Here is a 21,191-nt window from a genome sequence, read left to right on the forward strand (position 1 = left end):
GGTGGCATGTGCCTGTGGTGCTGGCTACTGGGGAGGCTAAGGTGGGAGGATCTTCTGAGCCCACAAGTTCGAGGCTGCAGTGAGTTATGATTGCACCACTATACTCCAGCCTGGGCAAGACAGCAAGGCCCTATCTCTAAAAATAAAAAAAATGGATATTGCTGTTTGTTATTTTATATGGTGAAGTGAGAAAGGCTCCAATAAAGGAGGCTAAGGTCAGTCTTGAATGAAAGACAACCAAAAGTAAAAACTCTAACAAAAATACCCAGGGCTTGGTAGCTAAGAAACTAGAATAAACATTTTAAAACTATTATCTCTTTCAAAAAATATCCTTCAAACAAAGACACACTTTTCTCAAAAATGTTTTGAGAAAAACACTTTTCTCAAAGATTGTGCCTGGAAAAATTCCATCAATTGATCTTAGGACTTTAAATGTGTGTGGAGCATAGAACATAACGGTATTATTTACATTCAGTTAAAAAACATGGATTTCAAAAAATCTCAGATAACATCATTTGTAAGATATACCATTATTTTATATACCATTACAGAATAAACATATTTCCCATGAAACAGTGATATGCCATTAATTGAGAGATGCAACCCAATTTCAGGCAGGTTAGAATGTGAAGAAAGACAATGTATTTTGGAATAGTTCTAATATAGATCAGAACATAATCTGGTCTTATTAGTTTATTCACAATGTAAGTATCCTGATGTAATTCTTTTTTTTTTTTTTAATGGATACGGGTAACTTGTCTCTTTTAAAAAGCATTTACCTTTTGCGTCTACCGGGAGACATTAAACTGGCATGTGCTTTCTTTTCCTGAGCACCAGGAATGACATTTAAAGCTTCTCCAGCTGTATTTCAAGAAAACATAAGAGTAAGCCAAAGAAACTGAATAGTTTTCTAAACTTGTAATGGGATAAAAAGCATTAGTGATTATTATTTTATATTAAATTCAATTAACATGTACTGAGTGCCTACCATGTGTAAAGCATGGTAAAAGACACTAAGATTAATAAAATACAGTCTTTATGCCTTAAGGTTTTACAATAAAATCCAAAGTACAATATAGTCTCAACAAAAAATAATACAGTAGAATGGAAAAAGTCTAAGAAGTATAAACTAAGCGTTCTGGGTGTAGAAAAGGATTTGGAAAAGGTGAAAATGAGGGAGATCTTGATGGCAACAAATTTTAGCTGCACAGAAAGATAATTGGTTTGTGAACTGAGAGTGCTAACTCCTTAATTCTAATCCCAACTCTGTTATTAACTAGCTTCTTATCCCTTAACTACCATGTGTTTTCAAAAGTTTCAAGTATGCAACAAATAAGATATACCACATACTCTCTAAGGATATTCCTAACTCTAAGGTTCAGCCAGGCATATGTAGGATTTCTAACATGTAAAGATAGAGAAGTAGAAAGGCATTCCTGATTCCAGGAGGACAGACTGACTTCAACAAAGGCAAGGAAGTAGAAAATATAATGTACATTCCATTTAAAATCAAATACAACAGCGTCGTTTTCTCTTAATGCCAAAAATTGAGAATTAGAGAGTTGAAGGTAGACTTCAATTAGCGTAGAAATAGGAAGAACCCTAGATTAAAATGCCTTAAAGATTTTATATGCTTATAGCCAATCTAGAAGTCTGTTCCACTTTTAGTCTCTCTCATCTTTTTTTGGGGGGGCCATAATTTTACACTATGAGTATAAAGACATTAGTATATTATCTCATTCATACGATTTGATTAACAACAAAATTTAAGAGAACAAAATGTAAACTTACTGGTTACAGTATCTTGTGACTGTGAATGGTTGACCACTACAAAATATGACCTCGATGGATCTGAAATTTGGCCACTTGGTCGAGTAACCTGTGTACCTGTGGAAGGAGGAGTGGTAAACTGTCCTGAAAGGTAAGGTAAAGTGAGCAACTCTGCACTGGCTGGAGCTGTTTGAGATGCAAGCTTTCTCTGCCGTTTGATTTCTGCAATTCCAGTTCTCGTTCGGGCTGAAACATATAAGCATTTAAAAAACAAATTCAACGTCAGGGTAGTTTGGGAATTGTAAGAAGTCAATATGATGCATCCTATTATATAACAACGTGTTACATCAACAGATTGAAGAATGACCCCTAAATATATCAACTAAATTTATGCGACTTTCAGAAGAAACTAAAATGAATACAATCAAGCTTTATAAATCCAAGATTATATTTGTTCTGCAATAATTCATATTCATAATACCATGAATTAAGAAACCTAAACTTATGAGAATTAAAACACTCTACATGAGTCAATGTGAAATGTAGGGAGTATTTACAAAATATTTTAATGATAAATGAAAATATTAATTAACATAACTGTACTTAGAAAAACGGTAGTTTGGCCAGGTGCGGTGGCTCACGCCTGTAATCCCAGCACTTTGGGAGGCTGAGGCAGGCGGACCATGGGGTCAGGAGATTGAGACCATCCTGGCTAACATGGCAAAACCCCATCTCTACTAAAAATACAAAAAAAATTAGCTGGGTGTGGTGGCAAACGCCTGTAGTCCCAGCTACTTGGGAGTCTGAGGCAGGAGAATCGCTTGAACCCGGGAGGTGGAGGTTGCAGTGAGCTGAGATCGTGCCACTGCACTTCAGCCTGGGCGACAGAGCGAGACACTGTCTCAAAAAAAAAAAAAAAAAAAAAAAAAAAAAAGAAAAACAGAAAAACAGTAGTTTAAGCAAAATATATACTTAGCACATGTGTACAATGAATTAAAATGTTCATCTGATAGTTTAAGTTTGAAGTAATTATGAACATTGTTTAAAGTTGGATACCAACCTCTCTGACTGCCAGCAAACCTTGGGGAACTTTGCATGCTCCTAACAAAGAAAACAAAGTAGTTATCCATCAAAAAATGTTTGTTGCTGACATCCACTATGATTTAGTTACAGTCAGACCTCAAGTTAGTTATGAGGTAAAAGGCAAAAAATCTCTCTCAGACAAAAAAGACAAACAAACACATTTTTTGGGTAAGCAACTGTGATTTGCTTTAGGAGAAAAATAGTGGCATGTAGACACACTCACAACACACATAATTTTAATTAAGAAGTTTCTATCCAATGTAATAATGCATTAGAGTGCCTTGACATTACGTTAAGAATGCAATCTGGGCTGGGTATGGTGGTTCATGCCTGCAATCCCAGCACCCTGGGGGGCTGAGGTGAGAGGATCACTTGAGGCCGAGAGTTCATGACCAGCCTAAGCAACATAGCAAGACTCTGTCTCTATAAAGTGAAATAAAAATTAGCCAGATGGCATGTGCCAGTAGTCCTAGGTACTTGGGAGGCTGAGGTGGGAGAAACTTTTGAGCTCAGGCGTTCAAGGCTACAAGAGCTATGATTACACCACTGCATTCCAGCTTGGGTAACAGAGTGAGACTCTACCTCTTGAAAAAATGAAAAGAATATAATTTAACTTTAGAAACTCTACATATTAACATTTTTAAGTAAGAATATACAAAGTATACATTTTTTATTATCTTTCACAATTATAGAGATGCCTTCCCACAGAGAAATTCTGATTTCACATGACTCCATATATAAATACTTCAGAATCCCCAAGTTGATGTCAGAGGACATCCAGCTTTTATAAAATTTATGACTATGAAATTATTTTATTGTACCTCTAAAGAAGATGCCAACAAACATGGAAAAATTCACAGTACAAGTTAATTCTTTTAGTATGAATTAGAGTGGCCCACCCCTTTATTCGATAAAGTCACAGACACTGTGCCATTATCATAAAAAATATGTCAAGTAAGTCTCCAACAAGATCCACAAAACTTGAGTCAGGAAAGAGAAATATAAAGATAAGACTACCAAGTAAGATGTGGTCCAGAGTTAAGAAGAAAGCATTTGGAGCCATTTTAGCAGGTTAAGCAGAGGAAGAAAATGAAACCCATGCTAAAGTTAGGTGGGGTAGTCACTTATAGCTCTGAAAGAAAGGTTAAGAGACTATGGTTTTCATAACAAATTCTATAGTCAAATATGAGATTTTCATAAAATTGATACCAGAAGATTTCAGAATTAGCATTATTCTTCAAGCTTATTTCTTTACAAGTTAAGAAACCAAGTGGGCATGGGTTCAACGCATCAATTCTGTGAATATGTGATAAAGAGACAGTTGCCTAAGGGAATTCACAGTGGCCTGGGATTAGGTGATTTGTATTCTAACAATATATCTGCCTTTAAATTGCTATGGAAACTTGGAAATGTCATTAAACTACTACATATCTTAGTTTTCTAAATATTTTATTAAAAGTATGCTATTTATTTCAAATTATGTCAGTCAGTAACCTCCACAGTACCAGCAACCTCTAGAGTAATTTCAAAACTGGATGAGTGTTATGTAAGTACACTGTGTAGGTCTTAAGAAGATTTAAACCCAAAGTGTATTTGCATTCCAAAATCATTAGGCACATTCTAATAGCTTACCTGATCTGAGAAAGTGTATGGTCCAATTTCTTCCATAGAGATGACATTATTGCTGGGACATTATTTGATGTTTCTAAATCATAGGAGGAAAAGGTTCTTAATAAACCCAGCTGAAGAAATTTCATCATTCATTCTGAACAAAGACACACAAAAAACCTTGTCTCTCAATTATTGACAGTATGTTGGAAAATGAGAAATAAACCTATGTTGTAAAATAGCTTGCAAAGCTATAATGCGGTTGCTTTCTCTTCTAAAGCCACGGAGTATCAGATACAATATGAGTAGAAATGGACATCTGTAAAATCTCTGAAGCATTTTTTGGCCAATAATTTTACAACTTCGTTTTATTAAAAAAAGGAGAAACAATTTTTTGATCTTTGTTCTATCTGATATCATGTGACATATGAAAGTGAATTAAAGTAATTTGTCTTATAATAATTATCATAAAGGTTATGCAAATTCCTTATAAGTGTGGAAATTTAATCCTCAATTTTCTCATATTTAAAAATGGCTTTAAACAATATCTCTCACTGGGTTATTCTAAAGACTAAATGAGAGGCCGGGCATGGTGGCTCATGCCTGTAATCCGAGCACTTTGGGAGGCTGAGGTGGGCAGATCATGAGGTCAGGAGTTTGAGACCAATCTGGCCAACATAGTGAAACCCTGTCTCTACTAAAAACACAAAAATTAGCTGGGCATGGTGGCGTGCGCCTATAGTCCCAGCTACTCGGGAGACTGAGACAGGAGAACTGCTTGAACCCGGGAGACGGAGGTTGCGGTGAGCCGAGATCGTGCCATTGCACTCCAGCCTGGGCAACAGAGCGAGACTCCCGTCTCAAAAAAAACAAAAAAAAAAGACTAAATGAGAAAAAAACCATATGAAAGCATGTAGCACAATGCTTATACACAGACAATGTCAAAAAATGTCAAGCTTCTTTTCCTTTGTTATCATCTTGCGAATTCTTTAATGCTAATTGTTTTGTTAATGTTGTAAGCTATTGAAAATAATCAATATTAGAGAATAAGCAGTCAAAACTTTCCTTCTAAAACATCCTTAATTTAGGCAAGTAGAATTTTATATTCTGGTAACTATAAGCCAGTGTATGACTGGCTTCTGTGTTCAGACTTAGACTACATAGAATTAAAATTAAAATGTCAGTTTAAAACTTTTTAACACATAGTGATGTCTGTTTATCAGTGTAGATAACACAGAGGTAAGAGTTTTATTTTACATATTTTTTAAAGGTAGTTTTTGGGTTTTTTCGCTAACATAAAGATTGTTGCAATTTATGTACCACTCAATGTAAACACAAACAAATGGCCGGGGGCAGTGGCTCACACTTGTAATCCCAGCACTTTGGGAGGCCGAGGGGGGTGGATCACCTGAGGTTGGGAGTTCGAGACCAGCCTAACCAACATGGAGAAACCCTGCCTCTACTAAAAATACAAAATTAGCCGGGCATGGTGGCGCATGCCTGTATTCTCAGCTACTTGGGAGGCTGACTGAGGAGAATCGCTTGAATCCAGGAGCTGGAGGTTGCAGTGAGCTGAGATTACGCCACTGCACTCCAGCCTGGGCAACAAGAGTGAAACTCCGTCTCAAAAAAAAAACAAAAAAACAAAAAACAACAACCAAAAAAACAAAACAAAACAAACAAAAAACAAAACCCACAAACAAATTAGATGTGTCCCAGAAAAATTTATCTCATTACAACAGGGACAAGTTTTCTCAAGGCTTTTATGAGACATTAATAACCTTTAGAAATCATTTTTAACTAAATCAAGTAGATAAATACTGTATACATCAGCAAAAAAACTCCAAATCAGAACTCTTACCTTTTGTTTTCATAGCTACATACTCATTTAAAATTGTTGTCAAGTTTTTTCCAAATAAGGACTGAAAAGAAAAAGATCAAATATTACCAAAATTGTATAATACTACCAATAATTTCTCACAAGAAAAGATTCTACCATTCAACTTAATAAAAGATCTGACTGCAGAGTAGCAATGAGGAAAGGGTAAAGAAGCAGGTAAACGAAAATGAAAATAGCCACTGAAATTAGAGTTTGCACCCAAGCTTCCAAAGAATCTTGCCTGTTTGACTAGGACATTATAGCTACTTGGGTGTCACTGCTTCCAGACCCTCTCAGCAGACAGCTATACATACATGTACAAATGCATATATACAAGCATTTGTATCATCTAGCTGTATATATACATATATATATATATATATAAAAATAACTAGTGTCATACTAATATCTCAGACTATAACCCAACACCACTGGTTTCATTATGATGTTTATTTGTATCTTCTTCCTCACACAGTGAGAAATCTGGCTCGCACTATCTACAATTTGTTATTTGTTCAGAATTGTTAATTTAGAAGAAATCAGAAGGATTTATTTAATATTCATCCATGTTATTGTGTGAATCAATAGCATGTTGCTTTTTATTGCTGAGTAGTATAGTATTGCTTTGTTATGAACACATCAGAGTTTGTCAATTTTTGAAAGACATCTTGGTTGTCACCAGTTTTTAAAATTTTTTATTTTTATTTTTTAGAGACAGGGTCTTGCTCTGTCACACAGGCTGGAGTACAGTGGCTGCTCACAGCTTACTATAGCCTCGAACTCCTGGCTTCAAGCCATGTTCCTACCTCAGCCTCCCACAGTGCTGGGATTAAAGGTGTGAGCCATCACGCCTGGCCTGTTTTCAGTATTTTTTTTTTTTTTTTGAGATGGAGTCTTGCTCTGTTGCCCAGGCTGGAGTGCAGTGGCACAATCTCGGCTCACCAAAACCTTCGTCTCCTGGGTTCAAGCGATTCTCCTGTCTCAGCCTCCCGAGTAGCTGGGACTACAGGCACATGCCATCATGCCCAGCTAATTTTTGTATTTTTAGTAGAGATGGGGATTCACTGTGTTGGCCAGGATGGTCTTGAACTCTTGACCTCGCTATCCGCTCGCCTTGGCCTCCCAAAGTGCTGGGATTACAGGTGTGAGCCACCACACTCAGCCTGTTTTCAGTTTTTAGCCACTATAAGCAAACACCAGTGTCTAGGTTTTTCTGTGAGCACAAGTTTTCCAATTGATTTGGGTAATGTGAGTGTTGGTTCACATGAGGAGTATATGCATAATCATATAAGCAAATGTCAAACTGTTTTCAAAAGCAACTGTATGACTTTTAATTCTTACCAGTAAGAAACAAGAGTTCCTGCTGCTCTGCATATTTGTGGTCAAGGACTTGCCAGTTTTTAGACCTGTTTTCTTATTTTAGCCATTCTAACAGGTATTAGTATCTCACTGGGGTATTAATTTGCATTTTCCTAATGACTAATGATATGGAAGATCTTTTCATATGCTTATTGCCATCTGTATATTTTCTTTGGTAAAGTATCTTCAGATCTCTTATCCACTTAAAAAATTGTTTGGTTTTTGTTGTTAAGTTTTAAGAATTCTATACATATGTTCTAGGTATAAACCCTTTATCAGACATGTAAGATATAAATATTTTCACACCCAGCCTTTTTTTTCTGGGACAGGGTTTTACTCTGTCACCCAGGCTGAAGTGCAGCCGTGCAGTTGTGGCTCACAGCAGCCCTGACCTCCTGGGCTCATGCAATCCTCCAGCCTCATCCTCCCAAGCAGCTGGGACTAAGTGCACCACTACACCTGGCTAATTTTTAAAAATTGTTTTCTAGAGATGAGGTCTCACTATGTTGCCCAGGCTGGTACAGAACTCCTGAGTTCAAGCAATCCTCTTGCCTGGGCCTCCCAAAGTGCTGGGATTATAGGCATGAGCCACTGCGTCTGGCCCAGCCTATTTCTTTTAACATGCCTCTTGTAGAGCAAGTTTTTAATTTTTTATAAAGTTGAATTTGCCTAATTTTTGCCTTTATAGCCCATGCTTTTGGTGTCACATATAAAACTCACCGTCAAATCCAACTTCGCACAATTTTTTTCTTATGTTTTCATTTAGAAGTCTTACGGTCCTGTGTTTTACATTCTGATCCATTTTGGTTAATTTTTGCATAAGGTATGAGGTATTTGTAGAGGTTCTTTTTCTACATATGGATGTCTGAGTGTTCCAGCAACATTTGTTGATAAGACCATCCTTTCTGCAATGAATTGTCTTTAATCCTTTGTCAAAATCAGATGTGTGGGTCTCTATATGGACTTTGTATGTGGTTCCACATGCCTAAACTATCAAAAATGCCCCTTCATCTTGATTATCATAGTTTTTTAGTAAGTCTTGAAGTCTGGTAATGTGAGTCCTCCAAGTTGTTCTTTTTCAGAAACTGTTTAGGCTATTCTAGTTTCTTTTCCATTTAAAACTTAGAATTCAGCTTCGTGTTATCCACAAAAATGCTTGCAGGCATTTTGACTGTGAAAAATCTATAATTAAATAGGGAGGAACTAACACCTTAACAATATTGAGTCTCTCAATCTGTGCACACAATACAATTCTCCTTTTATTCAGGCCTTAGATCTCAGGCAATTTTGAGCATTTGGATTTCACACATATTTTGTTAGATTATCTCTAAGCATTTTGTTTGTTTGTTGCTATTATAAACGGGTATTTTCAAAATCCAACTGTTCATTGCAGGCATACGGAATACAATGGATTTGTGTATACTCTGTATTCTATGACCCCGCTTAACTTTAGTTTTGCATCATTTTCAGTTTCCTAAGCAGACATTCATGTTATCTGTGATAATCTTTAAGGAGCCATGATTAAAATAAAATGGCAAACACCATGTGAAATGATGTAGTTCTGGAAGGTATCCACTATGTACCAAATGACGGTTTGTTGGTCTAGTGATATTTAACGAAAGAGATGACGATAATATATCAAAATATCTGTTTTATATTTGTCTAAAAGGAGCAGCCAGATATAGGTCAGGAAGAAAAAAAAAGGCTTGGAGACAGCAGCAGCGAAACTAATCAGAAATGAGGGTGTCATTTTGAAACTAATTCTCAGAGTCAAAGTTGTAATTCATTTAATAGTTTTGGCATAAATTTGTAAAAAGAAAAGCTGGTCTTCTTTGGGTCTTACCAGTCATGCATGAATATAAACCACCAAATTTCTGCCAATTTCAATTTTTTTTTTCTGATAAGCTGATTTTATGACTATGTTTTTAGTCTCTTGTGTTGATGAAATATTTCCCTTAAGGAACAAATAACTCACCAGTAAGCAGGCTGGAATAAACCCTTCATCTGTACAATGTTCTGCATATTCTTTTAAATCTGAACTTTCCAAAATAAAAGTCTGGCAGGTAGAAATGAGGTTTTCTTGCTGTAAGTAACCTAAATAAAAAATAAAAGTTTAGGTACTTATACTAAATTCTGTACTTTTGGTTAAAACTGCTATTGAAAATGCTGTAGCATGTACTGATATCACAACTGAAACCTTAGGTAGAATGCTCTAGTGTTTGGCAGCCTCGAACAGAAACACCAGGTTGTGCTGCAATACAAAGTACAATTCATAGAACAGGTGGCCCTTTCACAAGAAACAATTCTAGCTAAACTAGTAAAATAAAGTGTTTAACAAAGTATAATTACTTCACAGTACTTACAGGAGAACCAATAAATTAATGATAAATAACTATGTCCCTCTACTGCCTAACTTCCATAAAGACCAAGTCAGTTGATGGTATAAATTCACTTACTGCGTTATCAGAAAACTATGTTCTCACAACACTGCTATGTATTTGTATACTTCATTTATTTGCCAAACAATTTATAAAAAGAATGAACAGAAGACCTACTCTGCATGAAAGTTGAGACAGGAACTCCCTTAATTCTTAATTTATGCCCTTTGGGAATCAAAGCATTATCAATTCCAACAAGAACATTAACCTTAACTAGTGAAGGAAGGCTAAGGCAGAGTGAGTCAACTGCCTGGCTGAACTAAAGCATGCCCCAATGCACACACAGTCCCCCTTGGCAAACAATGGGATATTTATTTGCTCCCAGTAGTTAAGGAAATCATCATCCAATCATAGAGTATCAACTCTTCACAGAATATAGACTGCATAAAATTAGTTCAGCAAACTCACTAGACAAACAGCAACAGCTAAGACAACAAACATGGAAGAAGAAAAATCTAATCCCAAGAGTTGTCACATTATATTATTTAAAACATCCAATTTTTCACAAAATATTATGAGATATGCAGAGAAATAAGGAAGTATGGATCATACAGAGTCAAAAACCCAAAAATCTGCCCAGGGAAATCCAGACATTAGACTTGAGACTTTAAATAAGCTATTTTTAAATAAGTTGGAAAAACTAAAGGAATCCATGTCTAGAAAATTATGAGAATAATCTCTCACAACATAGAAAATATGAATAAAGAAATACAGTTGATAAGAGCAGGAGACAAACTCCCAAGCAGACAGGGGTAGGGTACCCGGTGAAACCCGACAACCTTCAAGCCAAAGACAGTCTGAAGCCTGAAAACTGGACTGCCAGTTCTGTGTAGAGCCCATGACCAGAGTGAGAACTTCCTAGATGTCTTTTAGCCAATCAAATGGTGCTTTTTCCAGGTTCACCCACGGACCAATCAGCCTGCACTCTGAGCCCATAAAAACCTCCACTCTGAGCCCATGAAAACCTCAGACTCAACCACACATGGGGACTACCTGCCTTTGGAATCCCCTCTCACATGGAGCTCTACTCATGTTGGGTCCCCTCTCGTGTCGAGAGCTGTTTTGTTGCTCAAGAAAACCCTCTTCCACCTTGCTCACTCCCCAGTGTCCACATAACCTCATTCTTCTTAAACGCAGGACAAGATCTCAGAACCTGCTGAATGGTGGGTGTGAAAGGAACTCTTAACATTATAGCCCTTCAGCCCTCCGCTGGCACTGGGCAGCTACCCAACAGGAAGCAGCAGTGGGGCTGGGCCAGCCCAGGACTGAAGCAGACTGAAGCAGGGTAGAGGGACGGAATGAGCTGTAACACAAACGAGCTGAAACATGCGCTCCCCTGCCACCTCCGTTTGCCATGCTGTGGGCGGTGGGAAGGAGACAGAGTTGTAACGGTCCTTGGGGGCTCAGACCTCAGAACTCCCTGGGCAACAGCTGGGGCTCTGTGGTTGCTGGTATCTCCAAGTTTTTGGGCGCTGCTGTGTCACCCTCACCCAGACGCCGGCTCCCAAGGTGGAAGACAATCATGGCACAACTGGACCAGCTGCGGGGCTGAATGCTGAGCTGCAGTGGGCATGGAATCTGGGCCAGAAGCAGTCTGCTGGGTCAAGTGGGCAGAGAGGGCCCAGCAATGAGCCTAGAGGCGAGCGAGGCCCAGGCAGGCGCGCCACAGGCCACAGAGATGCTGGACAGCATAGCGGCACTGAATGGATCCTGTGTCATTTCTGGAGGCTTGTCTGGGATCTGTGCAAGGGTAAGAGTGGACCTCTTACACTTTCATTTCTGAGGCTTCTTGCCTTCACATTTTTTTTTCCGAAAACGGATGAAGCACTGGGCCTCTGTCAGCCAGTTAAGAGCGAATGGCACAGCTGCAAAGGACAGGCTTGCTGGGGAAGATTTTGTCTAGCCTCTGCCATCACCCTTGGGTACTGGGAATGTTGGCTTTGTTTCAATCCAGTCTCCCTTCACAGAGGTCTAGCCAATGCATAGGATCGGAATAAGGTCCTCGGGCAACTGAAGGCATCTGGCTGAGGCTACACCTCAGTGTTACCTGAAAGGCTCCTGGACTGGCCCCAATCCCCAACAGCCCGTTAGGGTGTCAGTCAAGACCTCCAGTCTTTCCTATAGCATTTTCTTTCTCTCTTCCTGGCTCCTATCTCTTCTTCATACACAACATTAAGGGTGTTGCTGCAAACCACAGTGATAATATTATTGAGTGGAATGGGCATTTTGCTTAGTCATCAGCAGTGTAATTCAGAACAACTTGGTTTTTGTGTGTTCTTAGAAGCAAGAAGGATGCAATGACTGAGAGTTTTCTTTCCCCTGTTGAAGGAATCCATTTGCATTGGGCAAGAGGCTATTTCCCTCAGGCAACTTCCCCTACCTGCGTTTAAGTTGTTTCCGCCCCCACAATCATGTCAGGAGTCAGCATAGTCCTATGACTACAGGGAGCTTTGCTACATAAGAGACTGATTTTTTTCCCTCTTGGGAGGCAACTTATTAGGCCAGGCCTCCCCTTCCTTTCTTAGTGTGACTGTGAGGGATGTGTCAGGAAAGCCTTTAAACTGATATTTTTCCCAACCCCTTAGTTATAGTTGAGGTGACCTTTTGTTTACTCATGCCTTTTAAATCATGCCTGAAAGCCCAACTCCTCTGCTAGGCAGGGCTATTTTAGCTGGTACGGGACCCATCATCCTTATGGCTCCAGGACAGACTCTTTGTCTCACCCTAGTGCAGACCAATATTAATTAACCCAGAAGTCTGGGCAACTGAAAGGAAAACTGGTGCAGCCACAACTGCCATACTGGTCTAGGTCCACCTTAAGGATCCCACCTCCTTCTCTAACCAGTGACCATATCCCCTAAAACCAGAAGTTAGGAAAGGGCTAGAAGCCATCACTGATAACTCAAGGATGCAGGGCTTCCTTAAACCCTGCAACAGCCCTTGTAATACTCTGATATTGGATGTAAAAAAACCTAACAAAGGAAGGAGACTGGTCCAAGACCTCTGCCTCATTAATGAGGCTGTGGTTCCCAATCCCTATACCCTACTAACTCAAATACTTACGGGAACTAAATGGTTCACAGTCCTGAACCTAAAAGACATCTTTTTCTGCATACCATTACACCCCAACTGCCAGTATTTATTTGCATTCAAAGATCCATCCAACCAGACCACAAAGCTAACCTGGATGGTGTTACCCCAGGGATTCTAAGACAGCCCCCAGCTGTTTGGGCAGTTCCTTTATCCTCAGGTGAAAGTTTTACAATATGTAGATGACATTCTCCTTTGCGTTCCAATTGAGGAAGTCTCAGGAGGACAGTAAGGCTTGTCTTAATTTTCTGGCTAACAGAGGATATAAGGTCTCAAAATCTAAGGCTCAGCTCTGTCAGACTTCAGTGAAGTACCTAGGCCTAGTCTTGTCAGAGGGGACCAGGGAACTAGGTGAAGAAAGGATTAAGTCCATCTCCTCTTTTCCTCTCCCCAAAACCCTCAAGCAACTGAGAGGATTCTTGGGGATTACAGGACTATGGATACCTGGGTATGGTAAAATAGTTTGTCCCTTATATCACATAATAAAGGAGACTCAGGCAACTAAGACTCACTCCCTAATTTGGGAACCAGAGGCTAAAAGGACCTTTGACCAACTGAAACAAGCCTTGCTTGAGGCACCAGCCCTTAGTCTTCCCATAGGGAAGACATTCAATCTTTATGTATCAGAAAGGAAAGGAATGGCCCAGGGAGTTCCAACTCAGGCCCAAGGTCCAGCCCAGAAACCTGTAGGTTACCTAAGCAAGGAGCTTAATTTGGTAGCTAAAGGATGGCCAGCCTGCCTCCGGGCAGTCACAGCAGTAACCTTGTCAGTACCAGAGGCCACTAAGGTGACCATGGGGTATAACGTAACCATTTATACTCCACATGATGTGGCAGGACTGCTGTCTTCTAAGGGGAGGCTCTGGGTAGTGGATGACCGTCTCCTCAAATATTAAGCTGTGCTATTAGAGAGATCTGCAGTTAAAAATCTGTCCCTCCCTAAACCCAGCAACTTTCCTCCCAGAGAAAGCTGGGGAGCTTGAACATGACTATGAACAGATAGTAGTGCAAACCTATGCGGCCAGAGAGGACCTCGAAGAAACCTCCTTAGAGAACCCAGACTGGACTCTCTTTACAGATGGAAGTTCTTTTGTGGAATAAGGGATCCATAAAGCAGGGTATGCAATAGTCACCCTAAATGATATTATTGATAGCATGCCTCTCTCCTCAGGCACAAGTGATCAACTGGCTGAGGTAACTGCCCTCACAAGGGTGCTTGAATTAAGCAAAGGGAAAGCAGTTAGCATTTATACTGATTCTAAGTATACTTTCCTAGTCCTCCCTGCCCATGCCACTATCTGGAAAGAAAGGGACTTCCTTACAGCTAATAGGTGTCTCATACCACCAGGAAATTAAGAGATCATTAGCCTCAGTTTTCCTTCCATGGGAAGTCGCAATATTACATTGTAAAGGCCACCAAAAGTGAACAGATGAAATAGCTGAGGGAACTAAGGTGGCAGACCAAGCAGCTAAATCGGCAGCAAGAGGGCCCCAGATTTCTGATCCACTTGAGACCCCTCTGATCTGGGAGGGCTCCAAGAGAAATAAAACCTCAATATTCTCCTGTGGAAATAGAATGGGCCACCTCTCAGGGACACACCTTTCAGCCCTCGGGATGGCTACAATCAGAGGACAGCAAACTTTATCTACCAGCTACCAGCCAGGTAGTTCTTAAAAGTTCTTAAAATCCTTCAGCAAGCCCTCCACCTAGGTAAGCATAAAACCTACAATTGGCCCAAATGTGGTTTTCAGGTAAAAATCTGCTAAAAATGGTCAAAAAGGTCACTAATGCTTGTGAGACTTGCCTTAGAAATAATCCCCTCAAGCAACATCTTCTCCCTTCTGGAACCCAAATAATGGGAGGTTACCCAGGGGAAGACTGGCAGATAGATTTCACCCCTATGCAGAAGACGAGAGGCATCCAATACCTCCTAGTGTGGGTAGATATCTTCACTAACTGGGTAGAAGCATTTCCATGTTGGACACAGAAAGCCTCTGAGGTGATAAAAGTACTAATTAATGATGTAATTACTCGTTTTGCACTTCCTAAACACCTCCAGAGTGATAATGGCCCTTCCTTCGAGGAGGCTGTCACCCGGGGGTCTCAAAGGCAGTAGGCATACAATACTATCTTCACTGTGCTAGGAGACCACAATCTTCAGGAAAGGGAGAAAAGACAGATGATATTATCAAAAGGTACCGCAGAAAACTGTCTTGAGAGACTCATCTGCCCTGGATTACTTTTCTTCCCATAGCCCTACTACATGTCAGAAACACCCCTTCAAAGCTGGGTTTAATTCCCTTTGAAATGATGTACAGACGACCTTTTCTCACCAATGATTTCTTGCTAGACCAAGAAACCTCTGATTAGATTACATGTATAACATCTTTGGCCCATTTCCAATAGGAACTGAAACTACTGTCAGAGGCCCAATTCTGTGAACTAGGGCCATCTCTATTCAACCCAGGGGACATAGTACTGGGTAAAGGCACATCCTACCCTCTCTCCCTCTCTAGGTCGGCACTGGGAGTGACCTTATACCATACTTCTTCCTACTCCTATGGCAGTAAATGTCACTGGAAAATATTCTTAGATTCATTATACTCGAGTAAAGGCCTGGGAAAACTGACGGAATTATCTGTTGACCTGGAACAGTACCCAAAGTACCAGTGTGAAAAAATCAGAGACCTCAAGCTAAATGACAAAAGGTTAAGTGTCATTAACCTACCACGGACATCCTCTTTATAGTCTCTCCTAGGCTTGCTCTTCTCACCCTTGTTCTGTTCCTCACAAGGCATCTTTGCCAAGGACCCCCCAAGGGATTATATACTCCCCTAAACAGTTATTTTTCTTCTAAAGTTTAACTGTCCCCATACAAGATTTAATTTCTTTCACTAGGGTGAAACAGCTCTAGCCATAACATTGTTTCAGCATGTTTAGTCTATTTTGCTCCTTATTTCTGTTATCTTTGGGACTACATTTTTCCCTTCTAGCTCCTCTTTGTATAATACACATATTTGGTCCATGTATATTTAACCTCCTTGTAAAATTTGTTTCTTCTCAATTAGAGATCATTAAACTCCATAGGTCATGCAAATGGAGCCTCAGACGATGGCTCCCTTTTACTGGGAACTCTTAGGCCTCTGAGAGAGATCAGACTGCTGTTTTTGCAAAATAGCACCCCGTCAGCAGAAAGCAGCAATTGTGGTCATTGTCCTTATCCTAATGGCAGTTAGATGTACTTCTTCAGAGGGAGGATTGATAGCAGCAAGAGACAAATTCCCAGGCAGACAGGGGTGGGTCCATGGTGAAACCCAACATTCAAGTCAAAGACAGCCTGAAGCCTGAAAACTGCATGCCAGTTCCAGACAGAGTCCACAACTAGAATGAAAACTTCCTCGATGCCTAAGGCCAATCCAATGATGCTTTTTCCAGGCCTGCCCACAGACCACTCAACATGCACTCCCACATTCTGAGCCCATAAAAACCCTGGACTCAGCAACACATGGGGGTTACCTACCTTTGGGACCCCTATCACACAGAGGGTTATCCACTTTGGGTCCCCTCTCATGTTGAGAGCTGTTCTGTTGCTCAATAAAAATCCTTTTCCACCTTGCTCAGTCTCTCATGTCCATGTAACCTCATTCTTCTCAGATGCGGGACAAGACCCTGGAACCTGCCGAACCTGCAGAACCTGCCGGTGGGAAAGGGGCTATAACATTGTAGCCCTCCTGCCTTCTGCCAGGAGCGGACAGCCGCCCCACATGACAGGAAGCAGTGGCAGGGCCAAGCAGGCCCAAGAGCCGCAAGCCAGAGTGGGGCAGTGGGCCTGAATGAGCTGTAACACAAATGAGCTGAAACACATCCCCCTATCATTCGCTGCCTTGTGGATGGCACGAAGGAGACAGAGTTGTAACAGTCCTTTGATCTGAGGAATGGAAACAAATCCAGAATGATGAAAAGTGAACAGAGTCTCAGAGACCTAAGGGATGCCATCAATTTTACCAACATAAGCATAATGGAAATCCTAGAACGACAGAAATGCCAGCAAGAATATTTGAAGAAATAATGTCTAAAAACGTGCAAATTTGAGAAAAAACTTAATCTACACATGAAGTAGCTCAACAGTCTCTAAGTAGGATAAACTAAAAGAGATCCATACCTAGACAGACCATAATCAAACTGAAAATACAAAGACAAACAAAATCGTGAAAGCAGTGAGAAACAACTCATCACATACAACGGTTTCTCAGTAAGACTGACAGCTGATTTCTCACCAGAAACCAGAAGTAGTGAGATGATATTCAAAGACTTGATGTTTACTTTGATTGTTGAAGAAAAAAGATAAAAAACTGATAGCAAAAAAAGGTCAACCAAGAATTTTCTTTTCTTTTTGAGACAGGGTTTCACTCTGTTGCCCAGGCTGAAGAGCAGAGGCACCATTATAGCTCACTGTAGCTTTGAATGCTGGGGCTCAATCGATCCTCCCACCTCAGTCTCCCAGGTAGCTGGGATGACAGGAACTCACAACTATGCCTGGCTAATTAAAAGAAAAAATTTTTAATAGAGATGGTGTCTCACTATATGTTGCCTAGGTAGGTCTTGAACTCCTAGCCTCAAGCGATCCTCCCACCTTGGCCCCCACAAAGTGCTGGGATTACAGGAGTAAGCCACCACACCCACCCTCAAGGAAGAATTCTATATCTAGCAAGACTCCAAACTAAAACTTTAAAAATTGTATGTTATCAAATAAACAACTAAAAGAATTAGTTGCTAGCAGATTTTCCCTGTAAGAAATACTAAAGGGGGACTCCTTCAGGCTAAAATGAGATGATACTGGAGAGTAACTTGATAACAACATAATATAAAGCAGTATAGGCTAGGTGCAGTGGCTCATGCCTGTAATCCCAGCACTTTGAGAGGTTTAGACGGGTGGATCACTTGAGGCCAGGAGTTTGAGACCAAACTGGCCAACACAGTGAAACCCCATCTCTACTAAAAATACAAAAAAATTAGCTAGGTGTGGTGGGACTCGCCTGTAATCTCAGCTACTTGGGAAGCTGAGACATGAGAATCTCTTGAACTGGGGAGGCAGAGGCTGCAGTGAGGCGAGATCATGCCAAGGCATTCCAGCCTGGGCGACAGAGCGAGACCCTGTCTCAAAAATACATAAATAAATAAATAAAAATAAAACAGTATAAGTGTTTGTTGTATATAAACTGTCTTCCCCAACTCTGCTTAAAAAGATAACTGTACACAACAATATGGGCATATAATGTATGAAGGTGTAATTTATATGACCTTAAAAACATGATCCAACTATATGCTGTTGTCACAGGATCCTTAGGGTGTCGCTTTTCCAGTTTGAAACCTCTGTGGCTGGTGGTGCCTTTGCCTGAGTTTTGCTAGGGCCTGCTGGGCTTGTTCCGCCCACTTGGCCAAGCAGGCTGTGTTTGGCTCATGCTACTGGGCCTAATCCCATGCCTGCTGGTGGTGAGCCAGGCATGAAGCAGTGAGGGGTGTATGAGTGAGCTCAGCCACTGAGCATAGTCAGGCATGTTGGATGCAGTGGGGCGGGCATATCCAGGCACTGGCTCCCTGTGAGGTTGCATCTGGATCAGACATACCACAGCGGCTTCCACTGTGGGTACTGGGGAACGTAGTGGCACCCTGAAGCTTGGAGACATCAAGAATCCCAGAGCCCCAAAGAGGGTGTCACAACCCTGGTTTGGGGAGCTCTTAGGTCTGGGCTCCCCAAAGGGCCTCAGCTCTTCTTTCCTTCTCATTGTCTGCAACGTGGTGAGCAAGGGGGCATGTTTCAGCCCTGTTTTACAGATCTTTCAGTCCTGCCTTTCAGTGGGTCCCATGTTATTATCCTGCGTCCAGGAAGAATAAGGTTCATGGTCAACTGGAAGGTGCGCAAGGCGGAGAGGAGCTTCACTGAGTGACAGAACAGCCCTCAGGAGACCTGCAGTGGGTAGCTCCTTTCCGTAGGCAGGTCGTCCCCACGAGTATCCAGCTCTCAGTGGAGAGGATACCCACAGTGGGAAGCTCCTTTCTGCAGTGCCTTTCTGTGCAGGCAGGTCATCCTGATGAGTGTCCAGCTCTCAACAGAGAGGAGACCCACAGTGGGTAGCTCCTTTCTGCAGGCAAGTCATCCTGACGAGTGTCCAACTCTCAGTGGAGAATAGAGCTGCAGTGGGTAGCTCCTTTCCGCAGGCAGGTTGTCCCAACAAGTGACCAGTTCTCAGTGGAGATGAGACCCACAGTGAGTAGCTCCTTCTCACAGCTGGTAGTCCCAACATCTCTGTGAGTCTGGCTGAGTCTGGGGTTTTTATGGACCTCAAATGGTAGTAAGTATGTGCTGATGGGTCCATGGACAGCCATGGGTGGGCACAGAAAAAGCACCATAAATTCTCACTCTGGGCCATGGATCTGCAGTCTGGCCCCCAGGCTTTAGCTGTCTCTGGCTTGAAGGCGTGGCTTCACCAGGGGCCTGCCCCTTTCCACCTAGGAGATCATCTGCCTCCTGCCACCATCAACCTGACATCCAAGGTACCCACGGTGCTTAGGCTGTTCATGCCAAGGGGCAGGCCCATGCCGAGTTGCCCTCAGCCTCACCCTTGGCCTCCCTCATGTGCTCATCAGAGCTCAAAGTCCAGAGGGGGACCGAGGCAGCATGAGGCTGGTGTGTTGGCGCTGCCCCTAGTGTGCACACACCCAGCCAGGTCCCGACAGCAGCAGGCTCAGCCTCAACTTTACTCTGAAATCGGAGTGGGCACCGGGAGCAGGGAGAGGCCAGGCAGCGGGAGTAGGCGCTTCCAAGCCTGCACGGAAAGGGGGGCTTCCCGGGCCCCCGAGAGTGCAGGGATGCCTGCTCCACAGCTGCAGCTGCACCTGGGAGGGCAGGGCTCCTGCCCATCCAACTTGGAAGGGGACAGGGCACCCATCTGTTCCCAGCTCTTGCTGCCCTGTGGAGCACACAGCCCTGGCCACACCTCCCATGCTGCAGCTGGCGTCTTGGCACCAGGTGCTGGACTGATTCAAAGACACCAACAGGGTGAAAGTAAAAGGATAGGAAAGATTACTGGATTACACCATCCAGTAATCAAGTAAGACTTAAAGTTGTTATGTTAATACAGGTTGAGTATCCCTTATCTGAAATGCTTGGGACCAGAAGTGTTTCAGATTGTTCTCCCTTTCAGATTTTGGAACATTTGCATTATACTTACTGGTTGAGCATCGCTAATCTGAAAATCTGAAATGCTCCAGTGAACATTTCCTTTGAGGATCATGTTGGTATACAAACAGTTTTGGTTTTGGAGCATTCTGAATTTTTGCATTAGGGATACTCAACCTGTCTCAAAGTAGGTATTAACACAAACATTGTTACTAGAGACAAAGATAATGACGGTTTTGGAGCATTCTGAATTTTTGCATTAGGGATACTCAACCTGTCTCAAAGTAGGTATTAACACAAACATTGTTACTAGAGACAAAGATAATGACAAAAAAGGTCAATCCACAAAAAGATAACATGGCTGGGTGCAGTAGCTCACTTTGGGGAGGCTGAGGTGGTAGAATCGCTTGAGCCTAGGAGTTCAAGACCATCCCGGGAAACCTAGTGAGAACCCACCTCTATGGTTTTTAGAAATTAGCTGGGCTTGGTGGTGTGCACCTGTAGTTCCAGCTGCTCTGGAGGTGGAGGTGGGAGGATAGCTTGAGCCCAGGAGGTCGAGGCTGCAGTGAACCATGACTGCACCACTGCATTCGAGCCTGGGCAACAGGGTGAGACCCTGTCTTTAACAAAAAAAAAAGAGAGAGAGAGAGAGACATAACACTTATAAACATAAATACACCTAACTGAGCCTAAAGTATAAAGCAAACTCACAGAAGGGAAAGGAGAAACAGATAATTCAACAATAAAGGTTGAAGGCTTCTATACCACACTTTCAGTAATACA

At 41.5% G+C, this 21,191-nt stretch overlaps 1 protein-coding gene across 4 annotated transcripts in view; it reads right to left on the reverse strand.

The window, feature by feature from the left end:
* The window catches only part of LOC100983381 (protein NPAT), a 65,596-nt gene that overhangs the window by 30,423 nt on the left and 13,982 nt on the right, over positions 1–21,191 (reverse strand). For 2 of the 4 annotated variants that reach the window (XM_008953739.6, XM_003828343.6), the window contains exons 2-7: positions 9,675–9,793; positions 6,323–6,383; positions 4,486–4,558; positions 2,831–2,871; positions 1,792–2,016; positions 780–861 (exon numbers count right to left, since the gene is read on the reverse strand). In XM_008953739.6, coding sequence (XP_008951987.3) covers positions 780–861; positions 1,792–2,016; positions 2,831–2,871; positions 4,486–4,558; positions 6,323–6,383; positions 9,675–9,793 — 601 coding nt within the window. Of the gene's footprint in view, positions 1–779; positions 862–1,791; positions 2,017–2,830; positions 2,872–4,485; positions 4,559–6,322; positions 6,384–9,674; positions 9,794–20,864; positions 21,029–21,191 lie in introns of all 4 variants that reach the window. The other 2 variants (XM_055094795.2, XM_055094796.2) reach the window with 2 other exon arrangements.

This window comes from Pan paniscus, chromosome 9, assembly GCF_029289425.2.
Source record: "Pan paniscus chromosome 9, NHGRI_mPanPan1-v2.0_pri, whole genome shotgun sequence".
NCBI classification, from domain to species: Eukaryota; Metazoa; Chordata; class Mammalia; order Primates; family Hominidae; genus Pan; species Pan paniscus.